Here is a 25797-nt window from a genome sequence, read left to right on the forward strand (position 1 = left end):
TGGTAATTGAGACATTCGTTGCCATTGTATCTTTTTGCTGCCTAGATTTAAGGAGTCCATCAAATGATAAACAGGAAAGTTGAACAAAGGCAAACAATACAAAGTATGTATTCAATATTAAGAATCTAAACTGAAATCTCCATATTTACATATTTATGGTTTAGTTTTAACTTGGTTTACAACAGTCACTACAGATAACATAATTCAATATAGTTAATGTATCCTAAAATTTAATCATGGTGCAATCTAAATATATATACACACTGCAGTGTGTTCACAGTCCAAACACTTGCCATAAAAGTAATATCTTGATCAATATAACAAATGCTGCATTTGACAACCACTGCAACAATGGGAAATATGAACGGTAACAAAACACCATAGAAGGCTACGCTCATCTGAGACTTCCTTTAGCTCATCTGAGCTAAAGGAAATCCTCTCAGGTTTTAAGAAGAGAGGCTCTTCAAGCCTTGATTGCAGCTGTTCTGAGGGCCCCCTCAGCAGCTATGGAGCTTCTGGCCCTGGTGCCTCAGTCTACAGCACAAGAGGCCTCTCTCTAGACTAGGATATACAGGCCTCTTGTGCTGTACTATGGCTTGTGTTTCATTCCCAGTTGTTATACTCACCTCATTGTCCTGTGGCTGGAATGGATCAGATGATTTGTCTTTACCCTTTGATTAAGTGTGCTTTGAGTTAAGATTTAAGACTCATAAAGCTTTGTTCCTGGATATGTAGAAAGTAAAAGAATAAAATGATTCAATGCTCCTCACAACACTAAGTCCACATTCAAATAGACCTTTGCAGATTCTACCTGCAAAAACATGCTTTTGCTTCGCTGAAATCCACACCCTTGCTTATACTGGGCTCACAGTGAAAAGAGTGCGTTAAGGCCAGCAGAACGTGCTTCTGAGATTATCCAATGGAGGGTGCTCTTGTGCTGTCCGGCGATTGAGCCGAGACCTTTAAACAGTCTATGGTCCCAGAAGTCTGTTTCTCAGCCAACACACTATGCTGACCAAGGTGCTGACCCTGCACTGGCCACGGACCAGAATAGAAGAACTCACTGGTCCTACATGGATGAAAAGGCATATTTCTGGAAATGTGTGTTTGGAAGAATACTGCTATGTAATGATGAAAATGTATGTATATTTATAATAGCTTTATAGACTGTGTTATACTGCTACTTTAGCGTATACAGCTTCATTTGATTGAATTCTTTGATTTGTCCTTTTAATCAAATTCCCTGTCCTAGCTCAAGTGTTGTCAAAGTCACTCTCTGTCACCTCTCTCTCTCTCTCAGCCCCAAAGTGCCTCTTCCTGCAAAGTTTCCTTTTCAAAGTTCTACCGGACTTGCCTGCCTCCTGGAAGGGCAAACTGGCACGTGACCGAATGAGACACCTGCCCTTAAACTCATATCCGTTCAACCAACCCCTGGATCACATTGGTTTCCATCTAACAAATTAGTTTCCATCTAACAGATGGAAACCAATCCCCCCCCCCCCCACACACACACACACTCCCTAAGGCCTTCAGGAAGCCAGAGCGGTTTTAGGTAATGAAAGGGACATTCTTTAGGTCTAAAAACCAACAACTTTGGTCATTGTGTGTCAGTGTGTTAGTGAATTTTTTTGGGTGGGAAAGGCTTGCCGATTGAATTGTGCTAAACAGACTTTATTAAAGGACGACTCCAGAAGGCTCCAGCATCCACCGGGATACAAAGGAAGCAAATACAACATTAAGGGGTGAGTATCACTGTTGGGAAGAATGGTACTGATACATGCTGTTGGTTAGAATAAGTCTAGGCCTTATGTTAGTATGTCACTGCTCTTAAACAAGAAGTCCCCATGGCAGATGTTTGTCAAGTAGACGTGAAACAACACTAAATTAATTGTAACCCCATATCTCATTAAATGCATTCACCTATAGTCTGTGAAAAAAACCTGCCCCCGATAATATAACTTCCTCAGGCCTAGGGTCGCAACAGAAGCAGTCGTGTCTGCTGACTGTGTATCACGTTGTAGCAGAGTGGAGCAGCTGTGCTCGCATCTGCGCTGTTTAAAGTGCAAACACACCTTTTAAAGCAAACACAATTCATGTGATGCCATTGGTTAGCCTACTCTACCACTGTGGGTTTAACACAGATATGCATTTGTAATTATTGTCGGACACATACGTTTGGCTAATACCATGGCAAAGAAAAGTGAAGGATATTCTCATGTCCCCATCGTGACTGTTTTACTTCCAAAGTGCATTAAAATCGTGTTTCGGTCTTCTGAATTATGAATGAGTTAATGCATCAATGCGTCAGAGTGATGACATTATGTTATCAATGGACTCAAGGCAAACAAGCTCAAGGGTCTTATCAGCTGAAACCCCTGCAACCGTTTGTCCACAAGCCAGCCGTGAAGAATAAAAGTGTCCCATCACCACCGTCCTTTGCAGAGTCCACCAGAAACGGTTGAGAGAAGCAAGCACTGGGTTTGTAAATAGCTTTTGAATATTTTGAAGACTTGTTAACATTGTTCACTGAAACATTAGATAGTTGTGATGACCCAGGCTACTAATCTACCACATTAGTAACTGTCATTCTCTTAATCTGTTGGAGCAGCACTTGCTTTCGCTTGGTAGATTCATCCATTTTTGCGTGCAGCCTTCTCAATGCACTTTTTGCTAAATGGCTATATTTGTGTTTTTTGCGATTGTGTTTTAATTTTTGTTTTTATCAGGGTTAATATAGTGTTATTATTGACTAATATTAAAAAATATTGGCCTCCAAAATCAAGTTAGATCTATTTGATAGAATGCCCAAATATTGCACAACTTTCTGGACTTGGATTTTAGTTTTAATCTCAGATAAAAAATAATGTTGGTTTAATATAACCCAATATTAAACACAGCTTTTGAGATTTAACAATTGTTATTGCATGGATATTCATGCTTTCCTCTGCAAGATTTCATTTCAAGTGTGTAAACAAACAGTTGTTTAGTGAACACACGCTTCGGGAGCGAATATCTTGGGTCTCAGACCCTGTATTATACCACTCCCAAACCTGGATGCATGGTGCACAGCAGGCGGAGGCAGATGGAGGCCGGGTTAAGAGATTACACTAACTCCTCTAACTGTCTGCGGGGCGCTCAGTCAAGTTCGACCTCCGATTACAGCCTCCCTCCGTTTGGGGAGGACGGCAAAGTGAGTGTGACTCACACACGCTGTTTTGCACGCACACTTACACACCGGCTTTCCTTGCCCGGGTGCTTTCATAACCTTGCCAAGCACCGGACATCATTCTTGGCCCCGCCAACGTGCTGCCTGGGAGGGGGTGATGCGAACGCAAAGGGGGGAAGCCTACTGAGCGCTGTGTGTAGCGGACGAGGCAGAGTGTGTGTGCGCGTGTGTGTGTCTCTTAGTCTCTTGGTTTGCCATGCTGATTACGGTTTGGTGTCTGTACATCGCAGCTCGGAGTATCGCCAGAGAAAGCAAGTATAAGTTGTGGCTGCCGTTGTCGAGGGAGAGCCAGGGGAGGGGGGTGTCGGTGTCTTCGTCTGCTGCAGGGGACTCAGTAGTAGTAGTAGATGATACTTTGTGTTTTGGTTATCTGTTTCATACGAGCTGGTGGCTTCTGGCAGTGCTGGGGATCTCGATTTGGGATCCCGTGAGGTTTGCTTTAAAGCAATATGCTTAACATTGGCTTGTCCTTCATCACAGGACACGCTTTTAATGTTGGGCGAGTCGGGCTTTAGATGCAGAAGGTCATCTCTCCTGTCCGGTCGTTTGGTTTTTTAGTTGCTTGCTTCATCATCTCTCTTCTGCTTCCCTCTTTCTCTCTTCGTCCCCTTCCCACCTCTTTTATCCTCCCTTATCCCTTCTCTCCCCCCTTCTCCCCTGTTTCTCTATCTCCTTCTCCCAACCTCTCTTGTCTTTGCAGCACTTAAAATGTCCTCTATTCTGCAAAGACTGATCACGCCGCTGTTCACTGGGCCGGCGGAGCCCCCCAGGAACAAGGTGACGGTGGTGGGGGTGGGCCAGGTGGGCATGGCCTGTGCCGTCAGCATCCTGCTCCGGGTAAGAGTCTCTTTCAACCAGGGCTGAGATTACTGGACTGATTACCGCTGTGGTGTCACTTAAAGGGTAATTCCCCGGGGATCCGGCCTGCTACAAGGGAGCCTGGATTACCTCTCTGTCTCTGTCTGTCTCTGTCTGTCTCTGTCTCTGTATGTGTCTCTGTGTCTGTCAATGAGTTGGTTATTGCACAGACACTGTACAATTGTGATATTGTTATGACAGGGTCATCCTGTGATTCAAAGCTGCGATCTAAAAAACACTTTAATCTACTTAACTGACCATAATGGCTGTGAAGCAATGTATAATACTGATTATTAACTCTGTGTGTGTGCGTGGGTGTGCGTGTGTGTGTGCATGCGCTTGTGCATGTGCAGGAGCTGGCTGATGAGCTGGCCATGGTGGATGTGATGGAGGACAAGCTGAGGGGGGAGATGATGGACCTGCAGCACGGCAGCCTCTTCCTGAAGACCAAGATAGTCGCAGATAAAGGCAAGTGGCTCCCCGATTTGGCCCAGCACCCAGCTGCTGGTGTTGGGACTGTTAATACCAGTGGTGACCAGTTACTGGTCCCCTGACGGGCCTTAAATACCGGTACACACAGGCTGAAGGAGAAGACTGCTAGCAGAGGAACCAACCGCTTGTGTTCTACACCACATTTGTCTGTGAATGTCCCGAGATGAGTCTGAAGTGTGACTCTCTCACTCTCTCTCCCTCTCTCCCCCTCTCAGACTACAAGGTCACCGCCAACTCCCGCATCGTGGTGGTGACGGCGGGCGTGAGGCAGCAAGAGGGCGAGAGCCGTCTCAACCTGGTGCAGAGGAACGTCAACGTCTTCAAACACATCATCCCTCAGATCGTCAAACACAGCCCCAACTGCATCATCGTGGTGGTATCCAACCCAGGTAGAGTCACAGCTTCTCGTCACGCGCCGGGGGGGGTTGAACGCACACGTTTAGGTTTCAATCTCGGTCTCTCTATTTGTCGCTCTGTTTTGTCTGTCTTTGTCTTTTTAGTGTTAGTTTACTATGAGCCATTCAGCAGACTCTTTTATCCAAAGCGTTTTACAGTGACTTTCATGAACATGTCAACAATGTGCCGGTAGGAGCAATGCCTCCCCTCTGCCTAGAGGGGAGGCAAAACTACGGTTCAAAACTCTGAACCTTTTGACTTGGAGTCCAACCCCGTAACCGCTATCCTACAGAGAAAACAAAAAATAAACAGCACGAACGCAGTCTCCCTATTTCCACCACCGTCAGAAATACCAGAGAAGCGTTGGACTGCACACAGTACACCTGCTGCTATTAAACCCCAGCTGGTGTCGCCACCTGTCCGCAGTGGACGTGCTGACCTACGTGACCTGGAAGCTGAGCGGCCTACCCAAGCACCGCGTCATCGGCAGCGGCACCAACCTGGACTCGGCCCGCTTCCGCTACCTGATGTCCGACCGGCTGGGCATCCACTCCAGCAGCTTCAGCGGCTGGATCCTGGGGGAGCACGGAGACACCAGCGGTGTGTGGTGTGTGTGTGGGTGTGGGTGTGGGTGTGTGTGTGTGTGTGTGTGTGTGTGTGTGTGTGTGTGTGTGTGTGTGTGTGTGTGTGTGTGTGCTTGTGTGTGTGCGTGTGTTGTTGGGAGGGGGATGGGTGTGCGTGTTCGGGTGCGTGTGTGTGTGAGATCATAGACACGCTGTAGAAAGTGTGAGAGACGATCTGGAGGTCAATCCCTAGTCACATTGCAGCCCCAGACCACCGCATTGCTTTGTATTAGACCCTATATCCCCGAAACTCTATTAGAGACATGTTAGGGACTCTGCCTCTGCCTCTCAAAATTAATGTATGGTTACCTTACTTTAACAGAGGATAAAGGAAACTTTCATGTAGCCACTAGCACTCTAGCAGTAGCACTGTGATTAACCATGACCATGCTTCCAGTTCCTGTGTGGAGTGGAACCAACGTGGCGGGAGTCAACCTACAGACATTGAACCCTAAAATTGGCATGGACGGCGACACCGAGAACTGGAAGGACACCCACAAGATGGTGGTAGACAGGTATCCTAACAATGCTAACAATGCTAACTGCTGTTTAGAAATCTAGTGTACGTTACAAAAGTCCAACCTAGTATTACATAATATTTACTGTTGGGTCCCGTACGCACACAACTTACTATTTTTCGCCCTATTGACGTAGGTTTGTCGATAAGTTTTATCCTACCTCACCCTTCAGAGTTCAATCAATACAGCCGTGTTTGTGGATGACATGAGCAGGGGTTGTATGTGTGTTGCAGTGCCTATGAGATCATCAAGTTGAAGGGCTACACCAACTGGGCCATTGGACTCAGTGTGGCTGACCTGGCCGAGAGCCTCATCAAGAACATGAACCGGATTCACCCCGTCTCCACCATGGTCAAGGTGAGGACCTCTCTCTCACTCACACACACACACACACACACACACACACACACACACACACACACACACACACACACACACACACACACACACACACACACACACACCCATGATGAGTTGTTGGTTGTTCTTGCTCTAAACGGTTGGGGTTAATCAACAGGGAATGTATGGCATCACTGACGAGGTGTATCTGAGTCTGCCGTGTGTGCTGAACAATGGGGGCGTGTCCAGTGTGGTTAACATGACGCTGAACACCGCGGAGGTGGCCCAATTGCAGGCGAGTGCCAGCACTCTGTGGGCAATCCAGAAGGACCTGCGGGACATCTGAGTGGACACCAGGGGGTAGCAAAGCGCCTCTTGTTGGATTGTATCGCCAACACAAAAGCAACGTTCATTTGCCGTCTCTTGTAGAATATAAAGAACAAGTATTAGCGAGCCGTAAGGGTTTTTTCATGTGTTTCATTGCGTAAAATATAACGTGTACAAAGACTTAACCATGTAAAAATCTCTAAGCATGTCATTGTTGAAGCAAGAAACTTTCTATCAGAAATTCTTATTTGGTGTCGAATAAAGTGAATTTGTGAAAGATTGAAAGTGTGCGGTACGCTATTCATTTGGTGATGCGCCTACTGATCCTAACGCAGCATGCTTTATGTTTTTATTTAAATTAATGGGCTCAGAGAAGAAAACATGACCTTCGTTTGACACAAACAGTTTACGTAGATGAGAAGATGTCAGCCCAACACTAGTGAAATCACAACTACAGTGTGGGGCAGCAGAAGCAATTTACAATATCTTAATGACGTAATAATCATCACTGTTGATGATGCCATTTGGATAATTTCGGCTCTAGGGCATCCCGCACACATCATTGGCTAAGTGTGCTGGATCTACTCTCTAATTTAACAATTTTGAATTTTACTTTACGATATAAAAATGGCAATGAAATGGAACAATATCTGTCAAATTGCCTCAAAGGTTTTAATAATACATGAATAAATAAATAAATAAATACTACATTCAATTAATTTGCAGCACAGCACAGTACATCATCGATATAATAACAATTTAATTGATGTAATTCAAATATTTAATATTTAATGAATGGTACAATCTCATCAGGAACCCTAGATTGCCACAAATAAAAATGTAGTTTGCATATTAACACAATATATGGACCTTTTAATAACCTCACAATAACAAACCACAGCGCAAAGAATGTACATGATTTTGCTGGCAGTAAAAACACACTTCAAGTTCAAGTTGTATTCATGATTAATCTTATTTAATGTTTGAAGTCTAGGCAGGATGTACAAAGGCTTTGGTTCACAGTGATTGCTTTTCAATTGCAATTGATTCACCCGGCTGGAGTTTTCTCCACCTAAACACAAGAACAGGAATGCATACCATAACAGATATAAGTTGACACACAATCATAGTGGAAGCTGTCAGGAAAAGAAGGATCACTATAATCTATATGATTTTGTACCTTTTTGTGGTACTTAGAAAGTAGCATATCAAGAAGCACGGACCAATTATGAAACATCGACAGTGTATTTCTGTTCCAACTCTGTTTGACTGCAGAGAGAGAGAGAAACACAAAAACATGTGAAAACATAAAAAGGCATCCAGGAAGAAGTATAGCATTAGGTGGAGTATGCATTCACTCATACATATTTAAAATGCTTAAGATATATTTTCTTCCTCATAATCATACTATTTCCAGTTATTAAGATTAAGTTTTTCATAGTCCTATTAGTTATTCATTCGTATTGGTTACTGTGTTGTTCCTTAAGGTAAGGTATTCCTGTTGTTTTTAAGGTGAACATGAGTCCCTGAACTGCAAAGATTAAAGCCATACGTGACCCTTTACCTACCTGGCTGTACTACATCCTCTCTGCCAGAACGCTGTATGATTGGCCGATGTGCCGCTGAAAGAGAACGATCATGATCACTCTGCCCTACAACGTCCATTTGTTGTGACTATCAAGGTCTGTTTCAAATGCAGTTGACAGCTGGGACAATTGCTTCATCTTGTTTGCATGAAAAAGGCAAAAAGAATAAATTAATATGTAACTTACTTGATCCTTTTAGATATAACATTGCTTGGGGAGGCCAATTCCTCCACTGAAAAGGGTGGAGGATACTTTTACATGATGCTGTAACTTTGTTGAGTAATCTATTAATTTATTTGTGATTCAGTCACCTGGCGGGCAGTCCAACAATTTGAGACCAATGAAGCTAAAAGCAAAGGGACCATTAGGGCACTCTGTAAAAAACACAAGAAACCTTAAGGAAATAGCTGACAGTGATAATTGCAGGATTAATTAATTTAAATTTGCAATAATCTTTAATATCTTAACTTTAACAGATCACATCAAACACATCAGTACAGCAAATATAATAATAATAAAAAATGTTTCATATAGTTTTATGAAATAGATAGTAGTTTTATGAAATAATAGTTTGAATTAGGATGCAAGAATATAAATTAAATGATGGCTGGATTTACCTTCATTTCTGTCCAAGTATTCCTGAGACGCAGGTTTGGTTTGATGTTGCATCCCAATGCTAGTGCTAGTACTGCAACCGGGGGGGACGGCTTATTTTAACGAGACCGGGAAGTTTATATTTAGACGCATCTCGTACGCAATTCAAAAATAAGAATCAAAGGTGCTGTTAAAAGTGTCATCCTTCATTCATCAATTTTAATAACTTCTGGTAAAATGTAAACATCATAGGCCGATGGCAGAGTGTTGAACAGAAGCCAATTTTGAATTTTTCACAAGTTCACCAAATGGCGTCATGGGGAAGTGTTTTATGAATGGAACAGATGTGATGACAGAATGTGTGTGATTGTTCTGTATTCTGTCATCACTTCAGAAGCCCAAGGGCTCCACACCACATGGTTGATCTTTCAATGGCACATTGACAGATTATAAACAGGCTTTCCTTTAGATGTCATTTAAATAATATGTTAATTGCCATGTAGTTCAATGCAATGAAGGGAATTCTTAACATAGTGACTTAATAGCGGAGACGATTTCGTATATAAATAAATAGGCTATTGATGGCATATGATATACTTCTATATATACACACATATTAATATTGTGTAAAATGCCTTATTACTGAAACAATACTCTAAACCATGTACAGGAATGAACTGGAATATCATACAATAAATATTAACATTTAGACCTGTTTTTTTTGGCTTCCCCACCTATATTTGATTGGTTGATATTTTTACACCCTATGAATGTAAAACAAAAGGCTAGAAATTAATATTGGGGCTGCACATCAAAGATTAGGAGGTACAACCCAGATACAAAGGAAATACACTTTATTCCAAATAGGAACTTTACAAAAGTTACATCAAATAAAACAGTTCTCTCCGACAGAGTCATGTATTTAAATAGAAAATATTTGAAAAATGTCAACAAAGGAATTATTTTTAACAGTGGTCACAAGCAGAATTAAAAAAAAAAAAAGAAACAAAATAATTGCAAATCCAGTAACATGTCATGTCGGTGACAGGCATCTACAAACGCTGTCTCAGTAACTTGTCTATTGGTTGGAATGGCGGTCACAGCTCTCTCCTGCCTTCCTCTGTTCCAGCCTAGCGCTTGGTCCCAGCAGTCCCATTTTAGGGTACAAAAGACAATTGCCATCCGCCATTAAAAACCAACTCCTTTTTTAACAATGTCCACTGGCAGTAAGATTATGATCCAATTTCATTCAATGGTGGAATCTCCTTGAAGACATTGTGTGACACAAGTGTTTTATGAAAAATGTCTTCTCCCCTCCTGGACTGAGAGTTTTGACCTTTTTCCTACCCTAGTAGCACTTGGCTATAGCTACGAGGATCAGTTACATCATAGTTTACTTTATACATAAAAAGAGACTGTGTTATACCATAGTGTTGCTCTCTCCCACTTTGTCCACCAACTGAAGGAGAAAGAAAATTCAGATATTAATGCATCTTTCATATATTGAATGACAGACATCCAAATTGTATGTTGTATTGAATTAGCTAAATGAAAAATTGATGTTTAAGAGACATTGAAGGCAAATGAGAAACAGGAAAATATAAATATATCTTTCAATACAACCATTTTAAGATGCACGGGAAACAATGAGATGAAAATATATCAATAGACTGACTTAGACAGACTTTGAAAAATGACTAACATGCCATAATCTTGGGTCAAAGACAGTAATTCTCAGTGGTAGCTCTCTTGGTTCGTTCAAACTCAACTACCTTCATGTTTCTCTACGGCAATGGCTACAGCACTTAACTTGACCCTCGCTCATCGGCCAAAGTTCACTGCTAGATTGCCCAAGGCAAATTCATCACATTCGCACTGTAGTGCTAATTGACTTGTAACATCCGCTTAGGCCTGCCCATGTGATGGGTGACCTGGGATGATAACCGTAAAGAGGAGCTTGCATGCATGATTCACTGGGGACGTGTACTTACAGTACTGATTCCTGGTAAATTTAGTATGGATCCGAGGACAGGCACCCGCCTGATGAAGCCTACAGCCACTGGGAAGAAGCCCCTGTCAAGACAGAACAAGAGGACTTAAAGCTAGAAGAGGACGCTAGTACCAGTTAGCAGAAAATGTCATGGGACAACTTGAATGAAACATGATAAATAACAGTACCTGAATAAGAGGAAGAAACCATAGATCTCTAGCACAACTCCAATGATTGGCCAGCCAATCAGAACCACTAACACGCCCCCAAGAAAGAAGCTTGTGGCTTTTATTTTGTGTTTCTGGAAGAAGAATCTGAAGGTCCTTTCCCAGCCGATGACGAAAGACAGCCCTGCGACAAACAGGATCTGCAGAAGAATATAATACACCTGCACTGTAAGACATCCTGTCTGTGGGACTTCCATCAGTGAAGCACTAAAGCAAGTCTAGATTAAGAAGCAATAAATAATAATGGTCTGAAAGCAGATCTCCTTGGATTAAATATATATGACAGATACAATATGCTGCAGTAACGTTATTCTGTTTGAAATGTTTTGATTTTGACTCACGTTTCCAATGGCAAGAAGAGCTTTATCAAAGAACAGCATCATGCCAAAGAAGAGGAAGAACACACCGAACCCCGTCAGCCCCATTCCGATTTCTGTAGATTCCATGGAAGAGATTCAATCAATTACGCTTTATTTGGCAATTTCGGATTATAAAACTGCAATGTGGACGTGAAAATAAAAAAAATACGTATGACTATAAACTTCGTTTAGCATCTGAGGCTGATCAGTTAACAGATCAAAGCACCAAAAATGATCCCTTAAAACAATAAGAAAATAAAACCGATTGGCGTTGACTGCTCCATCACCACACAGTCTCATTTATTCATTCATTCATCACTCGGGTTCATAATAAGTTAGCATCACACTGGGCATTTGTAACGAATAACACACCAGGAACCAGGCAAATTGATCTTACTTTGCGAATCTGTGAGGGAAATCATATTGGATGCGATGGATAGGCAAATCACAGAAATAAAACTATTGTCAAGTTACAGATGAAGTTCTCAGCCACAGTACACAACCGACTAGCTAGCAAAGCTGGCAACACGTCTTCCGGAACCACAGACTCGCTCTACGGGCCAACAGCGCCCCCGGTTGGAGTTAGTATGAACTGCACGCTTACCTTCGATGTATTCTCAATGAACACATTGTTCGATAATTCAACTACCAATTCTGATTCATCTATTATTTTAATGTAAAATTTCGTTTTGATTTCCCGCTGCTTTATGAGAACGTGAAATTATCTGTGACTTGTTTGCGATATATGTTGGAGGAGCCATAGAACTACAACTCCCAAAGTATGGCTACGGAAGATATACTTACGGTTTAGGGCATTTCTCTGCACGTACTTTTTTTTGTAGTTCCTTAGCGCCCACACGTCAAGTTACGATTTATGGGTATTGTTACGGTTTATGGGTATTTTTCTAAATAAGTGTAATAGTCAAACTATAAACTGAACTTGAATTAAGGGTGTTTTATATTCCTAAAATGTTAAACTTAACTTAATCATTGCTCCAACACATGAACGCGCATCGTGAACTGGGGTCGCAACAGAGAGTGCACGAGCACGTCAGCCCGACGCAAGCGCCATACGAAACTACCGCGGATTTGGACGAAGCTACACTCAGACGTGGACAACTAAAATAAATTAGTTTTTCATCTGGGTGTCCTTTTAAGATTATGTGTGGTTTCCCCGTGCACCGAACCAACCCTTGTTTTATAAATTAACTTTTTATAATAAGCTTGTAAGTCAATTATGGGTACCCTATTAGCGATACTTCTGGTTTTTGTCGGTTGCTGCACTAATGTTGTGTTTCTGGAACTACTTGTAAGGTCAGTGTGGATTAACGTGATCATATGCATTTATTCTCTGCCTTATCATGCATATACCAGCTATAACTATGCAATTTATCAATATTTAAAATCTGACGCTGTGTCGATTTGTATCTTACTTGTATCTCTTCTTGTCAGAGGACAAGAAGAGAGTGCAGTGTTTAAAAGTGCAGTCTTGTAATAACACACTGTTGCATAATTGTAATAGGTTATGTGTAACACCCCAATTGACACTGTTATGCTATTCACAGAGATTTTCCAGGATGTGGGAACATCGTGACCTTTGCCCAGTTTGTATTCATTGCATTGGAGGGGTTCATTTTCGAGAGCAAGTTTGGGAGGAAGAAATCCACAATCCCTATGCGGTATTAAAGTCTACTGATGTTAACAAACAAATCCACCTATGCGATTGTATCTCCTTGTTGCACAACGGATATGCTAATAATTATTCCTCTGTTTCATCTGTTTTATTTTTTAGGAATTATGTGATCATGGTTGCCATGTTCTTCGCAGTCAGCGTGATCAACAACTATGCCCTTAACTTTAACATTGCAATGCCATTGCACATGATTTTTAGATCTGTGAGTATTTGTTTTTCTGGTCGAAAGAAGCTTTCTACCATCCATAACTAACATCTAGAAGGAAATACATGTCATTGATTGCATGCCTTTGTTTACAGGGGTCTTTAATAGCAAACATGGTCCTTGGAATTATCATTCTCAAAAAAAGGTATTCCCACTTCGATCTCAATTGTAATGATTTTACGTTTTTGAAAAATGAAAACTTCAGAGACGTAATTAGTATCATCATGGCTCATTCATTTAATCTCACTGTTTCTTCCTCTCCTTGCAGGTATTCAGCAAGCAAATACATGTCGGTCGCACTCATCTCTGCCGGGATCTTTATATGCACCATAATGTCTGCCAAACAAGTGGTGAGTCTTCCACAAACGTTGTTGTTGTAGTATATATATTACATGATCGAAAATCACATATCCCTGATCCTGACCCTGTTACCAAAGTAACTCTGGTTATTATCTGTTTTGCATTGTATGCTCACTGTTGGGAAATGTTGTGTTGACAGAATGTAGCAAATAATCCTTCCGGTAAAGAAAGTGTCCACACCTTCATACACTGGCTGATAGGTGAGTGGTTTTAGCGTGGTCTCATCATACTGTTCACTCTATTTGTTGGTTCATGGTTTATGTCGACTGACTTGACATGTGTCCATGGAGCGAAGTCTTAACAATGTCAAAAGGTTTTGAAGGATTCAGGTGACAGTGACATGCATCTTCTGAATCATTCTACCTGCAGGGATTTCCATGTTAACATTTGCTCTACTGATGTCTGCCAGGATGGGCATCTTCCAAGAGACTTTATACAAACAATACGGAAAGCACTCCAAAGAGGCACTTTTTTATAATGTGAGTTAAACTTTCTCTCTCCAGTTCATTCCTCCAAAAAAACATGTCTAAATCAAATTGTTGCTATCAGAGGGATCACTCTTACATTTTTTGTATGAACATGACATGGTAGTCAAATAGGCCACTTGACTGGAAAAACCAGCATTGTTGATTATTCATTAGTACAATTATTCTGCTCTCTTTCTCTTGGATCCCTCATGTTAATGAGGATTCAAGTTTAGAGGAGTTTTTCCAATCGCTTTTTGAAGGGTTCCCCTTGAGACACAAATAGATTAGGCATATGATCTGTTCCCCGTCAGCACTGCTTGCCGTTACCAGGGTTCCTGCTTCTCTCTTCTGACATCTATAACCACTGCATACACTTCAACCAGAGCAGTGAGTCCATCTGTTCATTCGCACACATGCTCAATATTCTTCTGCCATACTGCAGTAGATAGACATGCACGCGTATGTCTCTTTGTAAATGATCATGTAGCTACTGTAGGTGCGATGTAAATGTCAATGTTTCTTTCCTTAGCTCCTACAGAGATCCCTGGGATCGGGCTAACTGTACCTGTGATGTGGCTATATCTCCTGATTAATGTCATCACCCAGTATCCTTACAAAAATAGCATTTCAAGTGGACATTTAGTTTCCCATTGCCTTTGGTCGGGGCACTGTGGATTTGGCTAGTGCATAAATGTGTCCTGCAGTTGGTAGGTGATGTTGACAAGCTAAGGCTACAATACTTTTAGTGTACTGTTGTGTTAAGTACTGTGTTAATTCCAGAGCTGAGCTAACAGATGACAGTCCAACTACAGGACATCAAGAGTACCATTATTAGTACCCATTCTAATCGTGTATCATTTCTGCGTCGCCCTGCTGCTCGAATTTTTCCTGTTGAACACAAAGTAAACTAGAGGTTCCCTCATGTTCATGGACATTACTGTCTACGTTATATCGAAACGATAGCTTTCAAATAGCCCTTCAATGTTCCCTGTAATTCCCCTGAGTGTGTCCCCTGACTCCCGGCCCTCAGATACGTGTGCATCCGCGGCGTGTTCATCCTGACCACGGAGTGCGCGTCGCTGACCGTCACCCTGGTGGTGACCCTCAGGAAGTTCCTCAGCCTCATCGTCTCCGTGTGGTACTTCCAAAACCCCTTCACGGTCTGGCACTGGGTGGGCACGGCGGTGGTCTTCCTGGGAACACTGCTGTACACGGAGGTGTGGACCAGCGTGCGTGCGGCCCTACGGAGGGCCGACGTCAAGGGGGTGGAGGAGAAGAGGCAGTGATCAGGCAGCATGGGACTGGTCGTTGCTGACCTGCACTGTCATGTCCGGAGATTTGGGAAACCAGATTATTTTTAGGAGATTTTTGTCTTGTTTTTGTTTGAGTTGTTCCATCATTGGTTTTGAATTCTAGCTTTATTGCACAATTCTATTATTGATTTGTAGCTACAATACCTCACCAGCACTGTTTACAAATGTGCCAATTCTTATTTTGGTTCTTCCTCATTTGCTTGTTGACAGCTGGTTTCTTTTGTTGTGGTAATATTTATTTGGATACCTGACTTTTGAATGACGCTATTGCGAGACTCTTGAGATTTGTTTTGTATGAGCAAGCCCTCGTCTTTACAATTGGTATCAGATTAACTGCCAATATAGCTCCTATCGTGTCTTCTCTTTGTAGATAGAGGAGGCTGCTGGAAACACAAAGGCACAATGTAAAGTGCCAACATTTAGTCATGGCAATCTGTTTGGAGCGCTGGTCATCTGTTGTGTCTCAGAGGTATTAGACCATACTAAATGCCACAAAGGTTAGGCCTTTTGTACATGTGAAACCCTTGTATTTGGAATAGAATAAAAAAAACATGACAATAGTCAATAGAAGAGTTCCTTTTTGTATAATCAGTTATGGTAAACATGAGTATATATTCTGGGGTCATGTACCGGGTTATTTATAATATGCAAGTAATACAAGAACATAATAAATTGCAGTTGTGTGCAGAAATGAATCTTAATTTATTTTATTTTATCAAGTACACGGAAAGGATTATTAGGAACACAATGTACGTTCACAGACCCTTCCGTCATCACTGTGACTATCGACCAATCAAGATGGCTGTTGTTGAACACCCTCTGCAGTCGTCCAATAGAAATGGGTCATGCTTCCGATATTGAGAAGTGGGAGGGGCTGTTTCACAGCTGTATGAAGAACTCGCGTGGACGCTGCCTGCATGGGTTTGACCTATGTTGCAAAAAACATTTACATAGTCTTCTGTCAACGATTTGTATTTATTTCGGGTGAATATGGGAGGTAATGGTCCTAGCCAATTTGCACATGAGGGCGATGGTGAAGGCGGCGGAGTGTCTTTTGTGAAGGGCATTCGGGTGAGTTCGTTGTGAAAACTTTAATGGCAAAATGCTCGTACAGTACAGTAAAACCCAACTCCCAGCAGGAATAATGTGTAGGGGGCTACTACTCTGACCTTGTGCGTTGCATCTTGCAAGGCAGTAACATTGATATGCACAATCCTATCTTTTGATATGGTCTATGTTCCCCTAACTAAAACAAGTAATACAAAAATGAACTATAACCTCAAATTGCTGAATGCATCGACATTCCATAACATGACACTAAACCAACCAATGCTTTGCGTGGTCGAACCCTATTCCTTCCACTTGAATAATCCAGAACCGTGGTTCATCCCTAAATCGAAGGTCTGACCCTTTACGGTTAAAAAGTTAACTATCTATTACTATTGAGGATTAAAGGTGCAGTGTTTTGGATTTCGTGACATCTAGAGGAGAGGTAATATATTGCAACCAAGTGAATACTATGATGCATGGGGATGCATCATAGTGGGATCTGTTGTAGAGGAACGGCTCCAATGTAGATATAAAGGGCTCATTCTAAGGTAACGAAAACACGATTCCTATTTTCATGGAATTAAAACATGCTTATGAAATAATACCAAATCTCCGCCCACCAAATTCTGCTGCCCTAGATGGCAGTACATTTGAAACCCTCACGCTTTTAAGGATAATTTCTAAATTTCATTTTTCATGTATCTTGTCTGAATGCATTTGATCTATATAATCCACCCAAGTTTCCACTGAAAGATTCCTTTCTTTCCCTAGTATTCAATTGTTTTTTTCCCCTGGGCAATAAGTCAATCTGACGGCCTCTTCCATTTTTCACAGCTGTCGGACCGAGTTGTCCACAGAATGAAAGAGTCTCAAAAGGTGGCCAGACCTCATCCATCTGATAATAAACAACAAGCGCCCTCACACCCTGAACCAGAAGCAGCAGCACCAGCGCCCACATTCCCTGCACCTTCTGCTGAGCACGTCTCAACCCCAACGGAATCTCCCATAGCTCCACTCATCCCCACCCTACCTGCCCAGGAACCGACGGCTGCCTCAACACCTCCCATCGCCCAGCCCATAAAACTCACCACTCCTCCACCTGTGAAGTTCCATTCGGCCCCTCCCCCTGTTGCACACCAAGAGCCTAAAATGGAAACCATGATGGAGCCTGTTGCCATAACGATGTCCTCCCCTGTCCCCGAACCCGAGGCAACATCTAAACCGCTTCCTGAACCTGAAATGGTTCTTCCCACATTAGTGGAACCCATCACCCAATCTGTACCTCCCCAAACTGAAACTACTCTTCCAACCATAGTGGAACCTACAGTGCCTCCTCAAACCGTAGTGGCTCCTCCTACCCTGGTGGAAACTATAATCCAATCTTTATCTCCTCAAACTGAAACAGCTCTTCCTACCTTGGCGGAACCTACAGTCGAATATGTACCCCCTCCTCAAATTGAAATGGCTTCTCCTACGTTGGTGGAACCCATAGTTCACTCTGTACCTCCTCCTCAAACTGAAACATCTCTTCCAACCTTGGTGGAACCTATAATCCAGTCTCTATCTCCTCCTCAAACTGAAACAGCCCTCCAAACATTGGCGGAACCCACAGTCCAATATTTACCTCCTCCTCAAACCGAAACAGCTCTTCCTACATTGGTGGAACCCACAGTCCAATATATTCCTCCTCCTCCTCCAACTGAAACGGCTCTTCCTACCTTAGTGGAACCTATAGTCCAATCTATAGTGCCTCCTCCAACTGAAACGGCTCTTCCAACCTTGGTGGAACCAAAAGTCCAATCCATACCTCCTCCCCAAACTGAAATGGCGCTTCCTACATTGGTGGAACCCATAGTCCAATCGGTTCCTCCTCCTCAAACTGAGACAGCCCTTCCTCTCTTGGAGGAACCTATAGTTCAATCTATAGTGCCTCCCCAAACTGAAATGGCTCTCCCTCCCTTGGTGGAACCTATAACCCAATCTGTGCCTACTCCTCAAACTGAAACCGCTCTTCCTATGTTGGTGGAACCTGTAGTCGAATCTATAGTCCCTCCTCAAACCGTAGTGGTTCTTCCTACCTTGATGGAACCGGTAGTCGAATCTGAACCACCTACTTTAATTGAAACAGCTCATCCTACATTGGTGGAACCTATAGTTGAAGCTATATCCTCTCCCCAAACTGAAATGGCTCTTCCTATGTTGGTGGAACCTATAGTTGAAACTATACCCTCTCCCCAAACTGAAACAGCTCTTCCGATCTTGGTGGAACCCAAGGTTCTCCTCTCTGCTCCAGTTGAACCTCCACACCCTACTGAGGCTGAAGTCACTACTCCCTCTCCACCTCACCCCCAAACATTGCAACAGTGCGCCATAGTCGAAGAGCAACAGGAGACCCCATGTGCGACTCCAGTGGCAGAACCTACTCTCAATGTACCTCCCATTCTCCCCCCGGCTCCAGTTGAAGTGGTGACTCCTCCCCCCGAGCCTTCTGCAGCCATCCTCGTTACCACCAGCGTTGCTCCATCTGTGGAAGACAACATCACTGCTGTTCCAGTTCTGTCCTTTGAATCTGTTGCTCCTCCAAGCCCCGCCTTCATCGATATCGAGCACTGTGTGGTCTCTCAGACGGCAGTTTCCGAGCCTCCAACCCCTGCAGATTTACCCCAACCCTGTCGCTCCATGGAGGTTTCTCTCTCAACCTATGAATCAGCGGCAGCCGAACCCCCAACGGAGCCCATAGACATGGAGCCGCCCCCGCAAGATGCAGAGGCCGAAGTCCAGAGCTCCACTTCCCTTCCTGTTACTGAGGATCTGTTTCCTGTATTCATCTTGCGCCCGCAACCTGTGCCTGATGTCACAGGTGCGTCTTTCTTTCTTTATTTTGTATCACAAACCTGTGTAAGGTAGCAACAATGCAGCAAAAATCATGTTGGTTTCGACACGGGCTCTGTGAAGGCTGCCTTGCATTCCTCACATCTATACTGAACCGGCTTGTTATATTTAAACATTCAACATACAATGCACACACACAAACCAATTCAAACAATTACCACACAGCTTTTGTTTCATGTAACACATTTTCATCTTTACTGACATTGTACATGGTTCTGCAGATTTTTGTGTGCAAACTTTTTTTGTGGGAGTTATGTTTGAGTTACGCAATGTTTACTTTTTGGAGGTTGCCATCGCTGGTGGAAGCCATCTTGTTTCCAGACAGGCACACCACAGTAGTGGTATCCATCACAGACTCCATGTTAAATTAAGATAGGATGCCACTAGCCCCATAACCCTGTGGACTCTTATTTAATCGAATGCCCTGGCTGAAGATGATGTCCTCTTTGTTATCCTCAGTGGATGAAGACGAGCTCAGGAGGAAGGTCAAAGAGGCGCTGCAGGAACGTCTGGCTGAGGAGATCACCCAGAAGAAACAGGAGCTTCAACTACAGTAAGGAAACAGTGGGGCACAAACCTGGGTCTTGTTCACGAGTTACTTCTTCTCTATGACCTTTACATATGAACACATGTCACTCTATGTAAAGGCCTGAGATATTTTACACATGAATTAATCATGTGAAAGCGGCTAAGGTAATGTGTTGTTTGGATAATTCTAAAGGCCAAGTCAAGTGCAAATGCTCTTGCACAAAATCAAATACGTTGGAATGCAATCATAAATAATAAATGTTGTACATTTTAGACGATGGTCTTACACTACGTGTCTGGTCTAAACGTTCCTCTCTCAGGCTGGAGGAGGCCAAGGCAAAGGCCAGGTCCGAGGCGCGGGCAGCAGCCCAGCTACAGATCCAAGAGCAGGTGAGGCAGACCCTGGAGGCGGAGAAGGCCGGCCACGTGGAGCAGCTCAGAAACGCTCTCCTGACCGAGCGCATGAAGTGCGAGGACGAGCGGCTGATCGCCCAGGTGTATGTAAGTACACAGGGGTGTGGTAGTGGTGTCCCTCAGGCTGGTTCAGGCAGGGTGCACTATGGCAACCCGCCCCCTTGTGGAAGTGCATGTCGTTTTTTCTAACCTTTTGATAGGTCGTTTTTTGTTCAAGACGAAGCTCTGCCGCCCTTATTCTCTCCCTTTCTTAATCTTTATTTTAATTATGTCTTTGTGCAGCTTTTCCTAGCTCTTCGCATTTGGCAAAAAAGCGTGCTAGCACCATTCCTAAGATAGCACTGCTCCTAAGATAGCTCCATTCCTACTGGCTGACCTAGGGGGCGGTATCGTTGTCTAGAGCATTACCCTCGCATAGAATGGAAGCCTCAGAAGGGTGTCAGTTGGTATTCCTTGTTTCATAATTGCAGGGAATTGGATGTATCCAACCACATTTAACTTACTGCACCTAATATAATTTATAAAGGTCTACTCCCTGGTGCGTGTCTGTGTTCTGAACTGGAAAGCTGCTCGTTTTCATTTTTCTCACCACCCTCCTTTGTTTCTCTTGCCATGTTCCATTGCTCAGTTGTTGGAGTTGAAGGTGAGCTTCACTCATGCATGGCGGACTCCTTCCGTTTTTCTTTTGTCAGATTGCAACCTTGGTAGGGTACTTTTCGTTGCATCATGCGTTTCATTTCCAGAGCGTCTTCGTTTAAATCCACACGTTTATCCAGATTACTTTTTGCTCTAAGTATTTTGAGGTGTGTTTGCATGAGCTGCTTGTGATATAGTAATATCATAACTATAAAACTGTTTTATTCCTTTTTTTTAGGCCCATAAACTCGATGAAAAAGAGAGGGCATTGAAGGAACAAGACCAACGCTTCAGGGAACATCTCGACAAACTGGAAGAAAAAGTAAGTGATCGCCCTCATAATATATCCCTGTGTCTATTATTCTCTCTGTGTCTAAACTGAACGTACACATTCCCCGTCTCAGTGATGTCTTATCCCACTCAGTAAGGGTTTTTCGTCTGCGTCTCTTTTTACACAGAGGTCTCAGTTCTACAAAATCAGCGCCGAGAACTTCAAGAAGGGACAAGAGGAGACTCACGCTCGTTTTGCGTGAGTACATAATCAAAGACAGAACTCTCCATTATTCGGGGGGCCGATACACGTTAAAGGTGACATATTATATCAAGTGTGAGTGTGATTAGCCGTTACAAGCCGTTTTGTAAATCGGACTCTTCTGATATCACAAGTGGGCGTGTTTACCTAGATGTATGACCGATACACAGACACGCCCACTTGTGATGTCAGAAGAGGCAGATTTTCATAACAGCTTGTAACAGCTAATCACACTCACACCTGTGGCCTGTTACTACGAACCTCGATAAGTGGGTTAGCGAGGTATGTTGCGCTCAAAGCCCGGGTTAGCTGGGACACGAAAGTCTATCTCTTTTAGCGTCGCTGTATCACCATGTTGACTTATGTTCTCAACCAAACCTGGTCGGGAGCAGGTTTTCAGCTAAGTCTATCGGGTTAGATCGGCGTGCGCAGCTTCCTAGACCCTCCTTTGACAATGGCGTCACCATTACTGGGTGTTCCCGTGGACCTCGGAGCCGTTATAATACAGGGGTCTCTCCGACAGAGGCTGTTTCGGGACCGATCCCTTGGCATTGCCTGAGAATATTCTTTATGAGAGCTACAGCTTCTCATCAGAGGATATTCACTATTTGATTGTTCATGTTGGACCTTATGCAGGCAATGCTTACCGTTGCGCATTGTGTCTCCGTGAGAGAGTGGTAGAGTGGAGGTAGCGCGTCAGTCTTGAATTTCTGCGTGCGGGGTTTGTCTCCAAAGTGACGCGCATTTATGTGAAGCTTAAAAAGTCCCATCTCTCATGCATATGGAATACCTATTCACTAAAGGTTATGGAATTCCATTTTTGTGCTTATTTCGAACTTGAACCAATACTCTAAAGGCTGTGTACATCTGAGGGGGTTAAAGGCATGATGATAGACGGGCGAGATTTAAACCCCGTTCGCTGGTGTTCGGGACTTATACTTATCCACTACGCCACCGCCGCTACCCCTCAGCGATTGAAAACATATGCAATACATTTCTTACGTAGGGTGTACTTAAAGTGATTCCCCAAATTATAGAATGAGGCAGGTTGGACGTTGCTTATCCATTTTGAAATCCTCATCACTCTATTGGGATTAATGGTGAACAATTCTGCATTTGGCATAGTTATTTTATTGACAATATGCAGAATCTTTTCACTTATACGCATTTATATAGACTTGATCTATCCAGTTTGTAAAGGTGAGTAAAGTGACGCGATAAACGCCCCTTTCACGTGAACGCGCATTGAACCTAAAGCGGAAAACCTGACTTGACTAATCGAATCCTAAGTGAGTTTCGTAGTACCATTTATCTCTGATCGCGAGTTGCTTCTCTGTCTAGCCTGGTTTTCCCAAGAAAGCCTGGGTATGCTCAGCGAGGTTCGTAGTATACCCCACTGGTGGTATAATATGTCACCTTAGATATAAACTGCATTTTGTTCTACTTACTTATGCAATGGCAATAAAGTTGAATCTAATCTAATCTTTTAAGCACTTTGAAGCTCAGTCTTCCTGTGTGGCTGTTTTGAAAGTGGATGCTGGTCGCCTAAAAAAACAGCGGTCTCAACCTAGAACTCCCCCCCCCCCATCTTCTTATCTTCTGCTTGTAGGCGTTACAACGTCAGCCCGGCGTGTGGTGACCTGCAGAGTCGTGTGATGAACTGTTACCGGGACAACGCTGGCCAGAGCCTCGTCTGCTCCCCCATCGCCGCCGCCTACATGCAGTGTGTGGCCGACGCCAAGCTGCAGGTGAGCCTCCCCGACGCCCCCGACGTACCCCCTCACACCCCGACCACTGCCGAGGTCCTCTTGGGTCCAGCATCAAACATGGAAGCCTACTCTGTCTTGTACCCTCCCTGATGGTTAATCAAGGGGCCGGGTAGTAGAGGGTTAACATCGCGGCTGAAAGCTAGTGGGTCCACAGCCTACCTGTAGACCTCTTTGAGCTGCCGTGCCCCCTCCCTCCACCCTCCTCCCTCCTCCCCCCTTACCCCTGCTCTTTAATCTCATGCATCTGAATTCCCACGTTTGTCTCTTTTGATCAAAGCCAACCACTAAATGACTAGAAGGAGCAGTATTACGTTGCATGCTCTTCAGTGTTACCATCTTGTTCTCACTGTATTGTTTCTAACCTTTTTTTTTCTTCTTTCTTTCCACCACTAGAACAAGCTGAGCACCGGAGGTTAGTGCGGTCTGTGGTAAGGACTTTACATCTTGTGTCGCTCCTTGCGTGCACAAGAACAAGAACAAGCACAGGTTCTCACACCGCAAGGGAAACAGAGGACACGCATCCACAAGACGGCCGACGGCGAGATTCTTTTAGATACAGAGATAGTGACGCAAGCCGACCCAAAGACTTCTATCCACTCGTCCATCAGTCCCAAGCGTTCCTGGGGTTATTGTGTGCAGTGATAATGGTGTGCTGTTAATTCTCACTGTAAATATTCAATACACTCCACGCTAATGACAACATCACCCTTATCACCTGTTACATTGAGAGCTACGGCCTGCACAAACACGGCCCTCGACAGAAGAAAGTGAGAATGATTAATAGAAATGTAAACCTAAGTGTAAGAGTTTTAGATTGTAATTTTTCTTTCTTCTTAAGATAGGCATTTATTTTGTTTGCTTGATGATAATGAAATGAAGTATGTGTTTATGTTTTGTAACCCAACATTTGCGCTTGTGCCTTATCCTCTATTATGATCAATGTATTGGAAACTGCGTTTGTTGATTGATTGAAAATTATTTGAAACACCTGCAGCCTTGTTCTTTATTGTCTTTCAAAACACGGTCAATGTTATCAATCTATATTTATTTTGGTTTTATTTTGAATACGTCAGATAGTACTGCCCTCTTGTGGATCTGAAACAACTCGTGGAATTGTTTTTTGTTCAGACCAAGTAGCCTGCAATGCCGGTGAGTGAGGTAAGGTTTGGTAGTTATCCTGCGGCAAAGGGCAACACTTTGATAACGTTCAACATTATTCAAGAGGATAGTGTATATATGTTATTATATAGGCGCTTGTTTCGGTTATATTTGGGTCATCCTGTTGGGTTGGGTATCTGTCGGGTTGTTTTCCCGTCGGGGTTATTCAATGTTCTATTACATATGGTCGCCAGATTGTCTCCAATGCGAGCGTACTCTTACTGCATACCGCCGCGGACGGAAGACGCACCTGCCAAGGAAGCGCTTGTGCGGTACAATGACAATGTAAGTTTACATATCGACGTCTAATGATCTGTAATCGGCTAGATTCAAGTCCAGCTTGGGAGATTCGAAGTGAGGGAAAATACAACATGTTGGTTATTTGGTCAGTGAGAGAGAGGGACCCAACCTGTAGATGATCAGGATCCCACAATTGTCAATATTGGTGGTGTTCAGACCGAATTGGGTGTTGGATGTTTGTTTGCATGCTCGCCATTGGTAGATGTCGGATATTCATTTAGCATTATAACCTCATTTTGTTATTTATCCTTCATTTATATATATATATAATATATATATGTACACACATATTGAACAGTAGTTCAAAAGAAGAAAATAATTTAATTACTTTTGGATGCATAGGCTAACGTGGAGCTATTGTGATCGATGTTGAACTTATATTTGACAATATCTGAACCTCATTTGTTAGTCTAAAGGTTTGGAAAGGCCAGACTATGTTGTTTGCTTGTTGAGGAGCATTATGATTACTATATGCATGGATAGACAATGATATTAGAAAAGAAATTGAGCATATGCAGGATTTGCCAGAATTGGGTTATGTTTTAGTTTTTTTGCATCTAGTGTGGCTGTTATATAGTGCTTCCATATGCTTCCGTATTAACCTCATGACAGGCTTGAATGATTCATGATCATTGAGGTGTTTTTTTTGTTTTGTAGAAAAAGTGTTAGATATAGCTCTGACTCATGGCAAGCCAACATTTAGGTGCTGCGTATGCAGTCAACGTCACACAGACATCTTTCCAATAATAATCAATTATAGCAGTGGGGGTGGACTGCAGCTTTCACAACCAGTGCTCATGGACCTATTGGCAACCACGCCTCCTCGCCTATAAAAAGGAACTAAAGTTCCCCAGGGATCTTGATACAAATAAACCAAAACACCTAGCATGTTAACACATGCTAAAAATACCATAATGTTCCAAGCCTTACTTCCCCTGATATTGT

The 25797-nt window shown here is 43.1% G+C and overlaps 4 protein-coding genes across 5 annotated transcripts; 3 read left to right on the top strand and 1 right to left on the bottom strand.

The window, feature by feature from the left end:
• Positions 1–1690: 1690 nt before the first annotated feature.
• On the top strand, positions 1691–6798 carry ldhbb (lactate dehydrogenase Bb; the record flags this gene model as incomplete). Of its 2 annotated transcripts, none has more annotated exons than XM_079743635.1 (8): positions 1691–1742; positions 3927–4063; positions 4438–4552; positions 4792–4965; positions 5399–5572; positions 5993–6110; positions 6347–6470; positions 6631–6798. In XM_079743635.1, the coding sequence occupies 7 exons, from the start codon at positions 3935–3937 to the stop codon at positions 6796–6798; spliced, it is 1002 nt and encodes a 333-aa protein (XP_079599761.1). The 2 variants fall into 2 exon arrangements, with proteins under 2 accessions (XP_079599761.1, XP_079599760.1); XM_079743634.1 differs by lacking the exon at positions 1691–1742 and adding an exon at positions 3423–3483.
• Positions 6799–9863: 3065 nt separating this feature from the next.
• golt1bb (golgi transport 1Bb) lies at positions 9864–12067 on the bottom strand. The gene is made up of 5 exons (XM_079743638.1): positions 11933–12067; positions 11518–11609; positions 11138–11316; positions 10951–11032; positions 9864–10418 (listed from the first exon to the last, which is right to left on the bottom strand). Exons 1-5 carry the CDS (start codon positions 11955–11957, stop codon positions 10380–10382), a joined length of 417 nt encoding a protein of 138 aa, XP_079599764.1. The 5' UTR covers positions 11958–12067; the 3' UTR covers positions 9864–10379.
• A 546-nt stretch (positions 12068–12613) lies between these two features.
• On the top strand, positions 12614–16133 carry slc35b4 (solute carrier family 35 member B4). Its single transcript, XM_079743633.1, has 10 exons — positions 12614–12849; positions 13101–13214; positions 13328–13430; positions 13529–13578; positions 13702–13783; positions 13933–13993; positions 14163–14272; positions 14572–14647; positions 14790–14865; positions 15291–16133. Exons 1-10 carry the CDS (start codon positions 12773–12775, stop codon positions 15544–15546), a joined length of 1005 nt encoding a protein of 334 aa, XP_079599759.1. The 5' UTR covers positions 12614–12772; the 3' UTR covers positions 15547–16133.
• A 338-nt stretch (positions 16134–16471) lies between these two features.
• chchd3b (coiled-coil-helix-coiled-coil-helix domain containing 3b) lies at positions 16472–24383 on the top strand. Its single transcript, XM_079743624.1, has 8 exons — positions 16472–16644; positions 17458–19483; positions 19975–20068; positions 20364–20544; positions 21332–21415; positions 21552–21622; positions 23235–23373; positions 23788–24383. The coding sequence occupies exons 1-8, from the start codon at positions 16564–16566 to the stop codon at positions 23809–23811; spliced, it is 2700 nt and encodes an 899-aa protein (XP_079599750.1). The 5' UTR covers positions 16472–16563; the 3' UTR covers positions 23812–24383.
• The last annotated feature ends 1414 nt before the right edge of the window (positions 24384–25797 follow it).

Source organism: Pollachius pollachius, assembly GCF_949987615.1.
Source record: "Pollachius pollachius genome assembly, chromosome: 9".
Taxonomy (NCBI): domain Eukaryota; kingdom Metazoa; phylum Chordata; class Actinopteri; order Gadiformes; family Gadidae; genus Pollachius; species Pollachius pollachius.

Bases quoted from the DNA above. Each gene is read 5' to 3' on its own strand.
- golt1bb (XM_079743638.1), bottom strand. From the start codon at position 11,957: ATGATTTCCCTCACAGATTCGCAAA. The intron at 11,610-11,932 runs GTAAGATCAATT...TGGAATCTACAG, and splicing joins TTCCCTCACAGATTCGCAAA to AAATCGGAATGGGGCTGACG. The intron at 10,419-10,950 runs GTAAGTACACGT...TTTCTCCTTCAG, and splicing joins ATTTACCAGGAATCAGTACT to TTGGTGGACAAAGTGGGAGA.
- slc35b4 (XM_079743633.1), top strand. From the start codon at position 12,773: ATGGGTACCCTATTAGCGATACTTCTGGTTTTTGTCGGTTGCTGCACT. The intron at 13,431-13,528 runs GTGAGTATTTGT...CTTTGTTTACAG, and splicing joins TGCACATGATTTTTAGATCT to GGGTCTTTAATAGCAAACAT. The intron at 13,579-13,701 runs GTATTCCCACTT...CTCTCCTTGCAG, and splicing joins ATTATCATTCTCAAAAAAAG to GTATTCAGCAAGCAAATACA.
- chchd3b (XM_079743624.1), top strand. From the start codon at position 16,564: ATGGGAGGTAATGGTCCTAGCCAATTTGCACATGAGGGCGATGGTGAA. The intron at 16,645-17,457 runs GTGAGTTCGTTG...CATTTTTCACAG, and splicing joins CTTTTGTGAAGGGCATTCGG to CTGTCGGACCGAGTTGTCCA. The intron at 23,374-23,787 runs GTGAGCCTCCCC...TTCCACCACTAG, and splicing joins TGGCCGACGCCAAGCTGCAG to AACAAGCTGAGCACCGGAGG.